This window comes from Talaromyces rugulosus, chromosome V (genome assembly GCF_013368755.1).
Source record: "Talaromyces rugulosus chromosome V, complete sequence".
NCBI lineage: Eukaryota > Fungi > Ascomycota > Eurotiomycetes > Eurotiales > Trichocomaceae > Talaromyces > Talaromyces rugulosus.
The window spans coordinates 5,138,232-5,155,877 of NC_049565.1; the positions used below are offsets into that span (position 1 = coordinate 5,138,232).

Consider the following 17,646-nt stretch of genomic DNA (forward strand, 5'->3'; position numbering starts at 1 on the left):
CCAACTTACCTGCTAAATTTGGTTTGGTTTGAGATCCGGGACAACTTGAAGATACACCGAGACAAGCCGCATTCTAGTTTCAACGCACTTTGTCAGCAGCAGCATCCTCTTAATGGCCTAAGCATCTCATATCTTTCAATCTCTCATGATTCCGAAGTCCCGTGTCGTGTACTCTGAAATTGACCACCCGAGATAATCTATGTCTTCGTCAAACGATCTACGCATCTCGAGAACGCTTGGAGCCCTTCTGGGCGTCCACTGCGGTGACTCACTAGGTGCCACTCTTGAGTTCAAGCCCTGGTCACAAATTATAAGGCAATATCCTAATGGCTTGCGTGAAATCGTTGGGGGCGGCATTCTCAACTGGCCTATTGGCCACGCAACGGACGACACCGATCTCACCCGTGCAGTCCTTCTAGCGTACCGAGACTACGAGGAAAGCAAACAGCCCGGAAGCAAACAGTTAGTGGAAGAATTCAATATCGCCAAAGCAGCAGCTGAATATGCACTCAAATGGAACGAGGGCGATTGGCCAGGTCGCAAGAAACACACGCGTCCGATTGACATCGGAAATACTACGAGGATCGGCTTACAGCACTACAAGAGGCTAAAGAACCCAGAGAAGTCTGGCGTAGGGGTCGGCAGTGCGGGAAATGGGAGCCTGATGCGCTGTATTCCTACTGGGCTGTTTGCACCAGGGGAGAGGCGACAGAACGAGTCAATAGCTATCAGCGAATTCACCCACAACGATTTGAGATGTACAGTCGCTTGTGCAGCATACAACGAAATTGTTGCTGCTCTTGTCAACGACAAGACACCGCAAGAAGCCGTGGAGATTGGCAAGGTGAAAGCGGACGACCTAGGCTGCGCGAAGGTTATAGATGCTATCAAGGAGGGCGAGACGCTCCCTTTGGCTAAGATCGCTAATGAGGGGCCCCGGGGTGACATAACGGTTAGAGCGTCTGGTTACGTTCTCAATAGCCTAAGACTATCGATTGCTGCACTGCTGGATCTGCGGTCTTTCGAAGATGTGCTAGTAGACGTGGTCCGAATTGGAGGGGATACCGATACGAACGGGGCTATTGCAGGGGGTCTGCTTGGTGCAAGAGACGGGATAGAGAACATTCCCGAACGGTGGTTGGAGAAACTGCAGTTTCGCAAGGAATTCGAGAACGTTACAATGCGCATTCTACAGTTGCAGGAGGATGAGGGGAAACTCCTTGTCAGGTTAGACAAAGAGGACTAAGCAGGTGAAGAAGGTACAAGATGTAGATAGAGTACCACGGCACTGTAGCCCATGGACGCATCACCACCGCCGCAAAACAAAGGCGAAAATTTTTAAGAAAGTGAGGGTGATAATCTATGAGGACTCGAAGCGGCAAGGGCGAAGTGTGCGAAAGTAGGAGATTAATAAAAAGGCCAAAGGCAAGAGGGGCCGTGGCGGCCGAAGAGCGTTGTCTCGGAGGCAGAGGCCATCACGAATAATGGGAAAGTTAACAGAAACCTTCTATAGGCGATCGCATGAATTATTGTTTTAATCACAGTACAGTCTCTGTGCGGAAAACTACATACATGATACCAGTCAGTCACTCTCTTGAACGGCTTTCTTCAATTTCCTGCACCTTTCACCTCCAACAGACCAAAATACTTACCCAATTCAGCTATGAGCCATGGCGTTTAGGTCAGTATTAATGCAGTACTGTCTGCCTACACCCACTTTCACTAAGAAAGATGTCAATTCAACTCCCAGGACAGTCACATGTTCATCGTTACTGGCGGTAACCAGAGCCTTGGACTAGAGCTTATCAATATGCCCTATCCAACCAGTGCCGGGGGAAAGGATTCATATATCAACTACGCAGCGTCAAAGGCAGCCAACAGGATTTTGACTGACGAAACAGCAAAGCGCTGTGGCAAGCATGGCATCTTTAACGTAGTCTAGAATCCTAGAACTTTAGATACAAACATCTGTCACACCCTGCTCCCATTAATGATGCTCTTAATTCGAAATATCTTCCTTCATCCAGCTATACTGAACTATATGCAGATTTAAGACTAGAGATTATAAGGTACGCTGGTCATTCCGTGGGGAACAATCTAGTAACACAATCCGAGGATAGATATTTATGAATTAAGAAGGGAAAAGAAAGAGCTCTAGGACTGGTGCGAGAAGCAAATTGTGGAACACGAGTACATAATATTCTGGGTCGTCGATATGAATCTCACTATGATTTATACGGGCAATGGGCTCCTGGCAAGATTGTCTAACCCTAACGGCAGCAACTGACAACATATCATATTCCCTATACCATTCGGCAATCTTGAATGTGAACAACCCTAACTCTAAGTTGTACCGTTTAGGATAGGACAAGGTTGCAATATCAAACAGCACCGAGTGGAATACGCTTGTTGGCTGATGCCGTGCATAATGCTACCGCTTCTAAAAACGAGATACTAAGTATCCCTATTTTATTTAGATGTACAATGAGAATTTTGCTCATAAATTTTAAAGCGTCTGAAACCCTTCGGCTTGCTTTGTAGGATCAATGTTGTTGCGAGGAGTGCCATCAGGGTTAGGGTTATGATATCAGAACCTTGAAAGGCTTTTGCTACATCTAGTAAGCTTGGCATGTATTTATCGTAATTGAGCTAGTCCGAGTCAACCCCGGAATAATCATCTAGTTTCAACTAGAACATGGCGGACATGTATATTAGCCAGCGAGAAGTAATCTTTTCCATGGTTTTAAACTTAACGCTTTTCGCCGTAGCCATCGTTAGAGTCACGTAATCCTACGTAAATATCTTAAGGACAGTTATTGTTATGAGTGTGTAATTTATCCCAAGACTATACTTGTATAGGGATAATTCCTTGAGACGGAATAAATGTGTTAGGGGAACAGCTAATTAGGAAGTGAGTCTAACTTTGTCATTCTATTTCTAGTAACAGTATCTTTACGTATATAGGTTAACTAAGTTTAGGTCCCTAGTGATCTGTTAGGATAAGATCTTTATCGCTCTATACAAGCAGTGATGATCTGAAAGCTAGCTAAATCAGATTAATAAAATCTACTACTACTACTACCACCACCACCACCACTACAGTAGCTATAACAGGAATATTAATTTAAATCACTAGCAAACACTGATTTTCCTTGAGCTGGTAACTAGGTATCATTACATTTGAAAAAAAGGATTGAAAAAAAGGAAAACATTCAGCGGTAGCCCTGCAGCAAAAGTACAAAAGATCACGAATGCCAATGCAGCTCGATAGGGCGAGTCACGATCATGCTATTTCTTAAAAGTCAGCGCCAAGTGTAGATGTTTATTATCATTGTTTAAGGATGAATTACCTACTAACTCACTTGACTCCCTCCCTCTCACTAGCCATGATTCTTCTCACTTAAAAAAGGGAACACTGTCGAACGCGTTGATTCCGAGAAAAAATCAGTAGGGGACGGGTGAGATGTTCCACTAGGGCGAGGGTGAGAGTGGTAAGGCTTGTGAGTGCGCTATGCGTAACTACCGTCACCACCACCGGGGAAGCTTGTAGGCTTGCCGGTAGGGTGAGGGAAATCGGTTCCGGTAGGGAAGCCTGTGGGCTTGCCAGTGGGGTGAGGGAAATCGGTCCCAGTAGGAAATCCAGTAGGGAAGCCTGTTGGCTTGCCAGTGGGGTGAGGGAAATCGGTCCCAGTAGGAAATCCGGTTGGGAAGCCTGTAGGCCTGCCGCTGTGGTGAGGGTGAGGGCAATCGGTTCCAGTAGGAAATCCGGTCGGGAAACCAGTAGGCTGGGCGTCGTCGTCACGCTTCTCCCATGGCCAACCTGTAGGCCACGGGATGCCGGAGGGGAGGAGGCTGGTTGGAATAGAAGGGATGCTGATGGATGGCAGAGGAGGAAGGCTGCTCTGGTGAGGCCTGGCTGCAGAAAGTCCGATTAACGGGGCAGCGGCAACGAGGATGGTAGAGAAATGCATTGTCGCGCTGTCTCTCTTGTGTTCGTTTTATAATTCAAAGAGTGACAAGTAAAGAACGTTTGGCCTCTTCAAATATACAAACTTGTTAGAAGCTAGAAGGAGAGAAAGAAGTTGTGTATTGAAATCGGACGACCTTCATTGATCATATATCCCCACGAGGCTTCAGCCTAATAACGCCATAATGCTTGAATTACACATCAACCCGAGAATCAAGCACCGTTGTTGATTGAATGGGAACGAGCACAGATAATCCCGCATTCTAAGGCGTCCCGTTTTCCAGGGCGGCAAGTTGAGGCCCTGGGGTGTGCATTAGTGCCACAGATGTAATACAAGGTAGCAAACCAACCGATAAAGTACATAATAGCCCGGCATTATTCATTGAGCAAGAGCGAAAGATCGACAACGTTACATATATATAGTAGAAGCACAGTAACTTACATAGACGCAAATTTTAGACCCATAAGTTATTAGTGTAGCTGGCTGGGTTGTTTGAATGTTACTGGCCACCAATTCTGACCCAGGGACAGGGTAGAAAAGGAACACGCGATGGGTTGGCAGAGACCATGTGGAAAGGGGCGATGGCGAGCAAGATGGCCCCCATCAATCATATGGCTAACACTGGTGTATATAATTACAGTACGTGGAGTACTCCGTAGCCGTGCCAGGATATACGAACACAAGCCTAAATTATGTCAGGATATGCGAACTACAAGGTGTGCTGACAGCCCCCGGCCGGCGGCCGGCCTAACGCTATGAAAAAGCTCGTTGGAAGAGATATCACACTGGTTAATAGATAAGCTCTAGACCGGATCGGGCGTTATTATTAGTGGATCTTTTTCGAATGGCGTGATGATTGACCTGGGGGTGCGATGTATACATAATCGAGAATGATAAGCAGTCTAGTAGGTATTTGAAGCTGACAATAGTAGATAGCTATTAGAGTACGTATGAAACGGTTCAAGAGAGCCCATTGTTGAATTCTAGTCACTGACTTATTGTACTTGAAACATGCGATCGAGCCATATCGGAGGAAATCCGGCGGACAGCCCGGTGAAGATGTGGATTTGGCAGAGTCGGTTGTTGTCGATCACCACGCACGGAAGGGCCGGGACCAGTGTATGCAACTCCACATGTAACTTTCAAAGTCTCCTGCGCGCCGTGTCCTCGGTCAGAGCAGATCGATCAGCAGTAAGGCCACCAGTCCCATGTGCCCATACACGGTGGGGCGCAGTATGTTCCTCCATGTTTTCTCCAATTCCCCGTACCTTTCGCGTTCACGTCTGCCTTGTCGTCTGTAGTAGAAGGCGCACCACCTCCTTTTCATTTCCCGAGGAACTCTTCGATGCGTGCTGTAGACCTGGTAAATGTTCTATAACTTAATTGATATTATTTTTGCAAGTAAAAAGTATGAAATGCGTCTATACCTGCATTCGTCTATATTGAGAAGACTTAAATCCTTGCAACATGCATTGGTCATAAATAGGAACCCCGAGGAACGGAAACAAACACAACAGGAACCTGTTGCGAAAAACCAAAGAAAAGGCCTGCCGGCGATATAATTTAATTCACCTCCCAGTAATATTCTCTTCAAATAAAATTTTTGATCGTGACTGTTGGGCCACAGCTTCAAACAGGGGCATAAGATTCCGTGCAGGATGGTTCCCTGGAGCAGCATCCGACGCCCCTTGAGGATTCATAAATGCTTGAGGACCAATAACTTGGTAGCTCGAGCCTGTGTATGACATTGATACTGACTGTGGCGATGCGATGCTGCTGGCCGTCCCTGTACTATAACTACTGAAGACACTTGGTACTCCTGCCGACGGTAAGGTAGAAGAGGAAGTAATTGCCGATGAAGGTGTCGTAATTGGGGTCAATGTATTCATGTGTGTTTGTGTCCGACTTTTCAGTTTCGCTCTCGCATCACTTAATTCGTCATACCATCTTCGTGCAATGGTAGCCCCCTGTGGGAGTGCATAACGATGCCAGCGAGGACAAAGCATCCAGTCTGCTAGTTCTCGCAGAACATTTAGTTCAAACGTATCTTCAGGGTTGGACGATGTCATTTTTTCTATACGATCTATAGCAGCCGATTTATCGGCGTTTGCGATCATACTTTGGCGACAGCGTGTGCCTTTCTTCGTGACTCCGATACATGTAAATAATGACCTTAGATCGTTAGAGTATTCCAACAGATCTGAAGGTAGGGTGGATTTGATCAAGGGAGGAGCCACTGGGTTAAAGGGCGCCGTTGGCTGAATAATTTGGTGGCTTGGCCTCCTAAATTCCTCTTGCTTCAGGTATATCTTTCGAGCGTTGTCTTCTGCAATCTTCACGTTCTGCTCTCGTTCCTCTAATTTCTTCTGCAGTGCTTGTAGCGCTTCTTCGCTTTCTTTTATTTTCCGTTCTTGAACTAAAATGTTTTCTTCTCGGGATTTAAGTTGTTGGTCTTTGGCCCTCTCGCTTTCTTGTCGATCCACTGTCGCTTGTTCATACTCCTGTATCTTCCTCTCCGCCTCTTGATTCAGTTTGAGAACCTGCTCTCGACTGGTCTCTAGCAATAAAATCACATTCTCTCCAACTGATCTGCTGATATCAGCTATTTGCTTTCTTTGTCGAATTCGAACTTCGTCTGCTGCTGCTGCGAGTCGTGCAGACCGCCGCTTTTTCAGGATTGAGATATATCCCAAGCATTGGGTTTGAAGCCACAATATTAACGTCACGGATATCAGCAGAAACCTAAGAGTGCTCCCAACAACGTATAAAGGAAGTAGGAGTGAGCCCGCGTTCAATACAGAGAAAAAATAAGGGTTTGATTTTTCCGCCATTTTCGTGATGCACTTGGGTTGAGAAGAACCCTTGAAGTGGGAAAATAAAACAGGTCGTAAAAGCATAAATATTTAGATACGAGCGTAAATCCCTTGGGTTGATGCGCAACCTTCATAATCAATGGAAGTCGGAAGGTAAAAACTACGCGAAGGCGGGGGGATATCATTGATCTTAAAAAAAGATAGAGTCTCGCTCGCGCGCGCGGTCTACACGCACTTGCATTGGCGCCGGTGGCGCAGCTTCGATAGACGGGGGCAGTTAATCAATCTCAAATTATTTCTACCGCGTGTGACCGCGTCGTATTACTAGTTCATAGGACATCATTGGTGGAGTTGATCGCAAGGCTGCGACAAGTCATGCAACTAGTTTTCAAGCTCGGCTTGGAGTACTGTAGCGATTGGTAATTGAGGACCTCAAGCTCGATCTGCTAATGCGCTGGCCGTGGACGCACACTGGGCGCACAAAGGTTAGGGTGGCCGATGTCCCTGTGAAGGCCTAAATATAGACACAGACACCATTCATTTTAGTGGCCGCTACTTCCACCACCGAATTTCATCTATATTTGGAGCTGTTACAAATTGTATGCATCAAATATATTAAAATTTCAATTAGATAATCTCGAACCTAAAGCATCATGAAGCGACAACTATTGCACAGGGGCGAAAACGTGAACGGGATCGTAAAAACCGAACATAGAAACGCTTGAAGGAGAAAGAATCATACTAGCTCTTCAACATGAGAATAGAAACCTGCTGCAGCAAATGAGGATTTTGTCGCAGAGTTCAACTCCAAGTGATGATGTCTGACACAGAAGTTTTACATCGCTATACGCAAGCCGAACGAGATATGCTCTTCTGGCTTTTCTATACTATTGGATATTCCATAGGAAGCTCTTGTTACTATCCAACCAAAATTAAAATTCTTTTTCAAATTATAGCCATATAAAATCAAAACTAGACCCTGATAAGCGAAGTCTATTGCTAATCAGAATTAGACTCTCAAGCCAAAATAGAAATCAATGAGTTATTACTAGTGCTATACAGAACAGCGTTGTGATTGTTATCATAAGATACAAATAGTACAGTCAATTGAACGGTTGAATGGCCGGTAAAGGCTGTAGTACGGCCAGTAGTATAACCAGTACTGTATTGACTAGTTAAATGAACCTACAGTAGGCAAATTGTTCCTAGGTGTTGGTGACCTTGAAGCGGTAAGGACATACTTAGGGCTGTCGCTAGAGGCAGACTTGTTGCTTATTGAGGGGGTATGTTGGCAATGATCGAGCACAGCTACCACATTATTCTTGACTGACTGTTGTGGCAGAGGCTGACTGTTGGTGATATGTGCGTAGAAGAAAACTGTTACGAAGGCCTTGAAACCAACAATCTCCGTGGAACTTATGAGTTCTCAGACTTTCCCATGGATAGCCGATATGCCGTTGCATATGGAGAGCATATCCCCGGCGCGGTTTTGTATCAGTATCTGATGTATTTTACAAAACACTTTACCTTTGAGGGAGGATCACCGAGGTCGAAAAGACGAAAATCAACCCAAAGGCATTGGTCTCTGATGGGCCTGTCATCGTACGAAAGTCCCTGCTAGTTCATACGTAAAGATTCCTGCAACCACTACTCTTGAATCTTTGTGTACTTTGTCCATAATTAAACGCACCGGATCTAACTAGCGCCAACAAAAGCTACATCAGGTGTCTAAGATTAGGGATCTCACGCTCATCCAGTTTTTAGCAGACCATGGAGCCGATGCAACTACATCATCCCGACCAACGAGGACTACACCGTGTTACGTAGTGCTATCATGTGTAATCAAATCGATGCATGCCGACTGCTTATTGAGTTGGGAGCCCAGGTCACTCTCAGTGCATTCGCTCCAATAACTGTAGTCAATTTTCCAAAAGTGAACAATATTCAAAAATACTAAATAAATCAAAAATCAAAAGTCCCCCATTCCTACTCCAATAAAAACTCTCTGATATGAAAGAAAAGGAAAATAAAGCATTAAACAGGAGGGATATATTGCCGGAAATAAACTATTATACATTATATAGATAATATACGATAATAAAAGACGCATAACTCCGGGATGCGACTCTAAAACTACTCGATGTGCGTCTTACTATGGCACTATGAATAACGATACCGATAGTTTTCAGGAAGCTCGTGTATCATCCCATGAATGGAGGGATCGGTCGGATCTGATCCGATTTCACTCGGTTGAAATTGTGAAGAAATAGCCGAATAATTGGGATTGTTGGGGTTGTTTGAATAGACAGGCTCGAGAATTGTGGGTTCTTTCTGATCACTTCCTCCGATTCCCTGTTGTTCACTTTGGAAAAAGACTGCGGTTCCGGGCCAAACACCACTTGCCGGCGCACAAAGCCCGCCTTAGATAAGCCCAGTAGTACTATCTCCATGATGGGATCGGTCGGCTTGTGTTTCACTGGTGAAATTGTGAAGTGGATATTATGGGTGTGGGGTTGTGATGAAGGCCAGGGGCCAAACTTTCCATTGGCTGTTGCATTGGGCCAAGGAAAAGCCCAAGGTGGCTGAGAAATAAAACACGCTTGGGCCAAGAACTTCAAGTGGTGCAGGTGAAGCCGCAAAGGCATTGTGAAGAACTCGGTCACCAGCTATGAACTATACCTGATATGCATCTGAATTAGGATATTGTTGGCTGAGTCACCGGTAGGGTTGCAAGTGCGTCACCTTGGTGATTCACCGACAGATTGAACTCCCAAAGCGAGTATTATGGCAGGTAGTCCCGTGCTGGGACTAAGGTGACTCAGAAGCCAAAAGACGATATCTGATTGTACTCGTTTCTGTGAAGGTGAGTATGCTGAGGTGAGACATTCGCAACCGATCTGATATATCAATATAGAAACTCCCGATACCTAGGTCTGAGCGGTCGCTGACCTTTGCATAGATGTAATCCAGACTTGCAAGATCATACTCCCGAGGAAAGCATAACTTGGATAATATCTTTGCTGGAGATAAGTGACTCACCAAGAGACTGATATCCTGCAATTGGATAGGAGAGTTCCCGTTGCCTGGGTAGCCTGTGATATGCTGCCGACTTCAAGAAGATTTTGCATATCCTCCCAGATATAGGGTCTGATAGCGCGGCTGAACCTATGTGTCCATGAAGAGATGGTCATACCCGAGTTGCATAACGATAAATGTGGTATTGATAGAGGGTCCTGAAGTTTCAGGAAATGACTGATTGAGATCTGGGGCTGATAAAGAGAGGATGCCGACTGTCAATGGATAGTTTTGCCCGCCTGCATAGGTCTGATAACCCTGGTCGATACCTACTATGTCCACGGAAGGAGTGGTAAATCCGTTGAAACGAATCGTATCCACCGCCCGCCTTGCCAAGGCGTTGATCGGGACAGCTCTGGTCTGACCAAAACTATACGCAGCATATGATGACCCATCTGGAGAGTAGTCGATGGATGTATTGTCCCATGTGGTTGATGCCGTAGAGCTAAAGACACCAGCGTCCGACACATAGCAGTCGGATGTTAGGGTGATATTTGTGCAAATGTCTTGTAAAAGGATGATGGTCTCCCAAGTGCCCCCCGGGTACAGATCGATCTGTTGTGATGAGCTTCCAATGTTCACTTGGACTGCTTGCCAGGGCCCATCCGGTCCGTAACTTTTGTCGGACCACGTTGCAGCAATTGGCCGTCGGACGTGGGTTTGGGCTTCAACGATAGAGGCAATCTCTGAGACGGACCAAAAAATAAACAGTGCGATGGTTCCTGCACCCTGCGTGAGTCGGCAGAGCGTCATTGCGAACTGCCTGGATCGGAGAGCAAGCAAAGCAGCTGGCTTTAAGAAGTGATCAACGGCAAACAGAAATAAAATTGACTAGAGACGCCACCCTGTAAGAGAAGGTGGGTAGAAAAGAGTGAGGGAATATAGACAACGCGTAGGCGAGACATGGAGAGAAATCGGTTTTGAAGAAAATTCTCGGAGGCTGGAGGGGGAATATTGTCCGGCGACACAAACAGCGACACAAATTTCCCTCCACCAGCTCTGTTGGGAACCAGGCTGAACCAGGCTGTTCACACCCGCTGACACCTGATAGGATGCAACCCCTGCCAGACATCGTAGCACATACGGCTCAAATGTCTAGAATCTAAAACCATAACAGGGCAAAGTAGCGCCATCACTCCGGGCTCCACAGACCAACATTAAAAGTAAGGGTCTCATTTGCCTGTCTCGTTGACAGGGCATTACTTTGCGACTAGCGGCGGCTTTCCACCATGGACGGTCAACATTGGGCCTTCTTGCGTGATGTTTCAGCATGCTTCACCGTATTTCATGGTAGACCTTAAGATCTATAGATACTAGGTGGAGCCAATGATCAATTCATTGTTCAGTGCATTGATGTCCACAGAAATGACAATGCAGACAGGGACAGTAATCATCGCAAGCCCGTGAAATTAGGGTTAACCCTAACCTTGAAGATACGAGCAAGCGCTAGAGATAGCATGATACCTAGTGCGGTGCATCGGTATAGACGTTAAATATGATTAAATAATAATAATAGTGCGGTGCAATATGGGGCTCAGCCTTGTTTGTGTCAAAGTCAGCCCCGAGACTAAATTTAGCGCCGTCCCGATCCGATTGGTGGGGCCCTTGGGAGTTCGGCGAGGATATGGTTGACGGATACGATCCGCAAAGTGGAGAAGCGGGTCGCCCGGGATGATAATTGTCCAATGATAGGCTTATTTATGCATGTCCCCTTATCCACCCGCTGCCAGTCATTCTGGGCATTGATATCTTAAATTCTTAATAATGATAGTGCGGCACCGATGCTGATGCCGCCACACACTTTACCTTGCGTGACCAATGATTGGTGGCAGTCCTGACTCAGGGGGAGGACGTCGCGCAGAGACTAGAAACTTCTTGACATCATTACTCTTCTGTCCTTGTCGCCAATTCTCCGCCCAAGCATGCGAAGGTGCCTCATATTTCATACTCCAGGCTCGGTCTTCATCGACGATATTGACGTTTTGATGGCACATGGTCGGCTATCTCAATAAAATGCCGCTGGTCTCACCCAAGCTACTGCGCGCTACTGTCATTGCTCTTGTCTTGATACTGATTGTTGCACTATGGCAATTCCAAAGCAACACCTTCCAACAACTGTCGCATTTGAATCATATCAACGGCAATGGCGATAATGGCAACATAAATGAGAATGGGGCTTCGTCATCTCTCACTGCCGTAGCTGCAGGTACCATCGACTGGTCTCGCTTCGCATACGTTCAATATGTCACGAATACAGCATATCTATGCAACTCTGTAATGCTCTTTGAGATTTTGAACCGACTGCAAAGTAAAGCAGACCGCCTACTGATGTATCCATCTAGCTTTTCAGTGGACACAGAAGATGACTCGACTGAAAGCAAGCTTCTTCGCAAAGCCCGCGATGAGTACAAGGTGAAACTTGTACCAATCTTGGTGCAGAGCCGATCTGGAGGCGATTGTGAGTTTCCAATTCCACTGTACAATCTTGTTGGGCATTTAGCAAATGGTCATACTGACAGTGCCGTCTCAGCAACATGGGCCGAGAGCTATACCAAACTCCTCGCATTCAACCAAACCCAATATGACCGTGTTCTAAGCTTGGATTCGGATTCAACGATTCTCCAAGTGAGTTACCTACCAGTTGTATAGAATCGCTTCCGTGGGCTAATTTAACGATTTTCCCCCTTAGACTATGGACGAGCTATTTTTGCTTCCATCCGCACCTGTTGGAATGCCCCGTGCCTACTGGCTTAATTTTGCTGAACCTGTTCTAAGCTCTCAATTAGTGCTGATACAGCCGTCGGAATTTGAGTTTAAGCGCGTCATGGATGCCATCTCCTCGGCCAGTTCAAGGGATTACGACATGGAAATTGTCAATAACCTATATAAAGACAGCGCTTTTATTTTACCTCATCGACCGTACAATTTAATAACTGGGGAGTTCCGTTCAAAGCAGCATTCAGATTACATGGGAAATTCTGAAGAGCAATGGGACCCGGAAAAAATACTGCATGAGGCCAAGTTTTTGCATTTCTCTGACTGGCCAGTTCCTAAGGTTTGTTTTACGCCCCGAGACTCTCGATATTTCTCCCTAGTTCTTAATATGCTAAGTTCGTGCACTTGGTAGCCATGGGTACCTGCCAGTCCCTCTGTTATTCAAGGGAAGCAACCCACGTGCGACATGAATCTCGTAACCGGCCACGAAGATAATTGCCGGGCCCGGGATATCTGGTTAGGATTCTACGATGACTTTGCTCGCCGACGAATGGTACGCCCAGATTCCCCTTTTTTTTTATTTTTAATGCAAGGTCAACTGACATTGAACCCTAGGATGTTTGTAGTACCTCAGTGAAAGGGAAAGCGACGCGAGATAGTTTAAGTGACCATTTACCTAAGCTACCTAGCGACTTTGAATACATAATCTAAATTTCTGCTTTCATTTCTAGTGGATACAAACCACGCATTATGCGCCTTGATATGATTGATGACTGCTCTTTTTTCCTTTGGTTTATTGTAAAGCTATCGAAAAAAGAAACGAATAAATTATCAACCACCTCCTTTCACGTGTGTATTGTATATTCTAGACATCACAACACCATTAACAGCAGTAGTCAATCGCATTCTTAGCTACATGCAATGTAAGTCTTCCACACTCAAAAGACAAAGGTTCAAGTGTTTCTCCATTGCACAATGTCACGTTAAGTTTTCCAGGTCAAACGTCACACTTCAAAGCTAATATACTAAAACCTAAACTATCGATCTTCTTTGGGTCTATTTATCCGCTCCACTACAAATGAAAAGTACTTATAACTAATTGCGTAGCATGCAATCAGACACACTTCAAGCTTCCAAGTGCCGACTTTGGGAATTGTACCACTTTCCTATCACTAATGTGTAATGCTAATACTAGTATGAAAATTAAAGAATTAGATTAAATTAGGCTCGTTTTAACAGAAACTGGAATTTATTATTAGATTTTAAGAAAGTTTCTATCTACTAGTCTTGAATATATTTATTTATTTCGAGGAAGACTTAGTTATTTATAGTACATATGTATCTAGTTAACATTGAAACATAGCGCTCTTATACTTTTAAATTATAGTAGGTGTAGGCTCTTACTAGTATATAATATTCTTTATATATTCTTTCTTAACTTAGTACTTATGCGTAAAACCACTTGACTCGGCACGTACAGTTTACTCTTAGGGCACTTTCTACAGATCTTTAATAGCCGGTATTATTTACAGAAGAAAGAAAACAATAACATTGAGAATTCTGAATCACTATATCACGCTTCACAACACACTGACTAACCCCTAAAGGGCGCCATACTAGTATGTCTGAAACGCTTGGTCTCCTGGGGTCCGTGCCAGCCACTCTATGCGCCATGAAAACGGGGGAGGGGCGTCAACTTGTCAGGATGGAACTAATTTGCTGGCTAATTAAGAGCATGTTTGATAGAAACAAATGATTTACGGAGTTACTAAATTACTAATTAAGGATATTCTAAAAAATCTTATTCTATATCTGTGACGGCTGAGCCTGAGGCTATCCCCAAGGGTAGGAGCGGCCTCGTGGCCGGATGGGAGGCCTCAGGCAGGAAGGGCATCAACCCTAACCCGCGGTGCCAGATCTGGGGATAGCCTCACCCCGGGGCCATAAGGGGTCAAGCTGGTTACCTAAGCACACAAGATAAAACCTTCCCGCAGGTCCTGGTAGTTAGATTCCTTTCCCATGCTTGTTGTTTTAGAGAATCGCACCCCTAGATAGGAATCGAATATCTTTGGAAAAGGCACGTCACATATCATGGTATAGTATTGTGATAAAATTGACTTAATAATTCTAATGATTTCTAGGACATAATAATTACTATTAATTCGGATCTGATATATTTATTAATAGTCTTATCTTGTCGCTGTTAAAGGTTAAGAAAGGTCCTATACTATACCAAACACTAGAATGCTCCCCGCAAAAGCTTGAGAGCGTTTACCAATAGGCTGCGCGCCGCCGGCTACCGTTCCGTTGCGCGTGTGGGGTAATAAAGACCTCGGTTATAAGGACCGGACATGCTCACCTCCTCTACCACTTTACATGTATCAACAGGATCACAATCCCTGTACTCGTTTTTCCCGATATGAAACCTGGGCAAGTAGCTCTTGCGCCTACTGCTTGTCGGCGCTGTCGTGAGCGAAAAGTGAGTAGAAAGTCAATCAATTGATCTCTTTTTTTCGAATTAGATCTAACCTTGTGGTTGTAATCAGGTTCGCTGCTCTCATGAGCAGCCCGAATGTGCGAAATGCGTCAGACTCGGACTCGAGTGTAGCTATCCAGAGCCACCGGACCGAAGATTGATTGCTGCACGCCGGAAGAGATCGACAAGATCAACACCACATGAACCCCGCGATACCACCACTACACCAGATTTATTAGCCAGGCAAAGTTCAGAGTATATTATACAACATGAACCACCTCCTCGCACTTCACAAACTACGGGCCACCCACCTGAGCTTCATATCTCCGATGCAGCGAAGAAACTGTTGCAAGATACGTACTTTGCATGCGCTTTCAACTCGTCGCTGACCATTCACCTTCCAACCTTTGAGCAAGCCATCGAACAGGGCACTGTACCTAAGCATACTTTGCTGGCCATGTATGCATTGGCTGCGAAGTAAGTTGGCCGAACACACCTCCTATTCTATCGTCACAGCTTTCTCTCTGTATCCAATGGCTCATTCCTATAGTTTCCTTGTCTCTTCTTCTTCACGCGGCAGAAAGCATTATGCCGTGATGCGCGGCTTAGATAACTTGGGCGCTGTAAGCGAGACTTGGGCGTTGAAGGCCGGAAAGATGGCTTTGCAAGAGGCCGACCAACCAACATTGTACATGATACAAACCTGTCAGATCCTATCCCTGTACTGGTTCTCGAAAGGTGACCCCAGGCGAAATACTATGTTTTCTGGTTAGTCAGTCATTCATTCAGTTAGTCGCTGGGTGAACAGGCTTCAGATCTTAAGATACTAACTTTAAGTTCAATGATAAAAGGAATTGGCTATAGAGCCGTGCGCTCCATAGTCATCGAGTCCAAGGAGATGCTGTGTCCAGGTATCTTTCAGCCCAACGGCATCGAGGCAGAGAAGATGAGGCGATTGTTTTGGGCTTCTTGGATAACTAATGTGATCAACTCGGATCACTACACGCCAGGCAGTGCAGCTGACACGCTCGTATTGACCTTGCCGCTTCCAGTGAGCGAAAACGCGTTTCTATGGAGTACAGAGGAGCCACTAGCTACCATCTCTCAGAGCTCTTCAAAATCCCAGCCTACTAGGAACAGAGAACCTAGCATCATGGCGGAGATTATGAAAATTCTAATGATTTGGTGAGTCTTCAGCCTTCCCAAAGAATCATTGACTCTAATCTATCGATAGGGCACGTATACGTGACCACATAGATATGAGACGAAGCTTCCCCCACTATGAAGCCTGGGTGAACGCATTCTCGCTGCAGAAGGAAATCTCAAACTGGGCATCGCAGCTTCCTGCGGACCTAAGCTACTCCAAGCGAAATCTTTACCATCAATTAGTAGTGAAAGAGCAACCGATATACGTGTTTCTTCATGCGCTGTATCATCAGTGCTGTCTGGTACTCAATTCGTCTCTTGTCCCCCATTTCAGCGGTCTTTCGTTTACTGGGGACATGCCTCTCGAGGTGGTCCAAATCAGTGCGGCTGTCGCCTTACGCAGTGCCCAGGCTCTGTCAGACTTGAGTGCACACCTCGTCGCCCTGGAATGGGATCCTACCCAAATTGCCCCCTTTGTCGGCTACTGTATGTACGTCGCGGCATCCGTTCAGATGTCTGTCTTGCCGCGGAATAGCGAATCTGGGGATACTCGATGGACCCGTTTAACGCATTGCCTCAAGCTCCTGGAGCTCATGAAGCCTTATTGGGCTGTTCTAGACCGACTGGTACGTTCAAGTCCATCCATTTTTTTTTTATTTTTTTTTTTCCGTTTGTTTCTAAATAAAACAAGATGGTAACTAACGGTGAGCCACCAGTGGGCGCGAATATCGCGACTTTACGACTCCCAATACTCCCAATTGGCTAATACCAGAACGGCAGCAGTCCCAGCTACTCCGGTAGCCGAGGAGCTTGCACAGAACGAGTACCTAGCTACTCCGAAGCGTGGCACAGGCAGTCTAGACGAGCCGCTCGAGAATTCAGTACTTCATTATAGCCTCCGCAAACTGCAGAGAAATCCAGCATCTTCTTCCTCTACCCAAGGACTCGAGAGGGCCTTCAGCCCCAGTGCAACGGTCCGATCAGTCGCAGATCACATGATGCAACGTGAAGATGGTGCCTCCTCATATAGACAGCAGCAGCAGCAGTTTGAGCGGCGAGGCACAGACACGATGGCTCCAACAATCTCGCCAACGCTTTTCCCGATGCAATTGACAAACCCTCACTCTAGCATACATACACCTTTTGCTGAAAACCAGCTACAAAAGGATTCCTTTGAGTCAAATACTCCCTTTCCGGGCTTTTTGACCTCGCTACTTCCTTTACACACGAATAGTGTGGATGAAAATGATTGGTTCCAACTAGATATGCAAAATTCGGCGCAAGCTAGGCAAGCTCTCAACGAGTTCTTCTGAGACTGTTAGGTATTTAACAAAAGAGAGCATACGATGCTGCTGTTGTGCTCGGATATATTCAAGTCTTTATATTGTCTTTTAAGCTTACATTTTTTTGCGTTATTGACCCTTGAAGCACTTTGGATAGATTTATACTAGCA

General features: G+C 45.6%; 6 protein-coding genes across 6 annotated transcripts; 3 read left to right on the forward strand and 3 right to left on the reverse strand.

Moving 5' to 3' along the window:
* Nucleotides 1-199: 199 nt before the first annotated feature.
* On the forward strand, nt 200-1,246 carry TRUGW13939_10292 (uncharacterized protein; the record flags this gene model as incomplete). Its single annotated transcript, XM_035493405.1, has 1 exon — nt 200-1,246. The coding sequence occupies one exon, from the start codon at nt 200-202 to the stop codon at nt 1,244-1,246; it is 1,047 nt and encodes a 348-aa protein (XP_035349298.1).
* A 2,263-nt stretch (nt 1,247-3,509) lies between these two features.
* On the reverse strand, nt 3,510-3,971 carry TRUGW13939_10293 (uncharacterized protein; the record flags this gene model as incomplete). The annotated part of the gene is made up of 1 exon (XM_035493406.1): nt 3,510-3,971. The coding sequence occupies one exon, from the start codon at nt 3,969-3,971 to the stop codon at nt 3,510-3,512; it is 462 nt and encodes a 153-aa protein (XP_035349299.1).
* A 1,565-nt stretch (nt 3,972-5,536) lies between these two features.
* On the reverse strand, nt 5,537-6,799 carry TRUGW13939_10294 (uncharacterized protein; the record flags this gene model as incomplete). Its single annotated transcript, XM_035493407.1, has 1 exon — nt 5,537-6,799. The coding sequence occupies one exon, from the start codon at nt 6,797-6,799 to the stop codon at nt 5,537-5,539; it is 1,263 nt and encodes a 420-aa protein (XP_035349300.1).
* Nucleotides 6,800-9,946: 3,147 nt separating this feature from the next.
* TRUGW13939_10295 (uncharacterized protein) lies at nt 9,947-10,609 on the reverse strand (the record flags this gene model as incomplete). The annotated part of the gene is made up of 1 exon (XM_035493408.1): nt 9,947-10,609. One exon carries the CDS (start codon nt 10,607-10,609, stop codon nt 9,947-9,949), a length of 663 nt encoding a protein of 220 aa, XP_035349301.1.
* A 1,260-nt stretch (nt 10,610-11,869) lies between these two features.
* TRUGW13939_10296 (uncharacterized protein) lies at nt 11,870-13,230 on the forward strand (the record flags this gene model as incomplete). The annotated part of the gene is made up of 5 exons (XM_035493409.1): nt 11,870-12,314; nt 12,387-12,481; nt 12,546-12,911; nt 12,984-13,124; nt 13,198-13,230. 5 exons carry the CDS (start codon nt 11,870-11,872, stop codon nt 13,228-13,230), a joined length of 1,080 nt encoding a protein of 359 aa, XP_035349302.1.
* Nucleotides 13,231-14,990: 1,760 nt separating this feature from the next.
* On the forward strand, nt 14,991-17,506 carry TRUGW13939_10297 (uncharacterized protein; the record flags this gene model as incomplete). Its single annotated transcript, XM_035493410.1, has 6 exons — nt 14,991-15,050; nt 15,118-15,524; nt 15,598-15,815; nt 15,899-16,232; nt 16,282-16,819; nt 16,910-17,506. The coding sequence occupies 6 exons, from the start codon at nt 14,991-14,993 to the stop codon at nt 17,504-17,506; spliced, it is 2,154 nt and encodes a 717-aa protein (XP_035349303.1).
* Nucleotides 17,507-17,646: the final 140 nt, after the last annotated feature.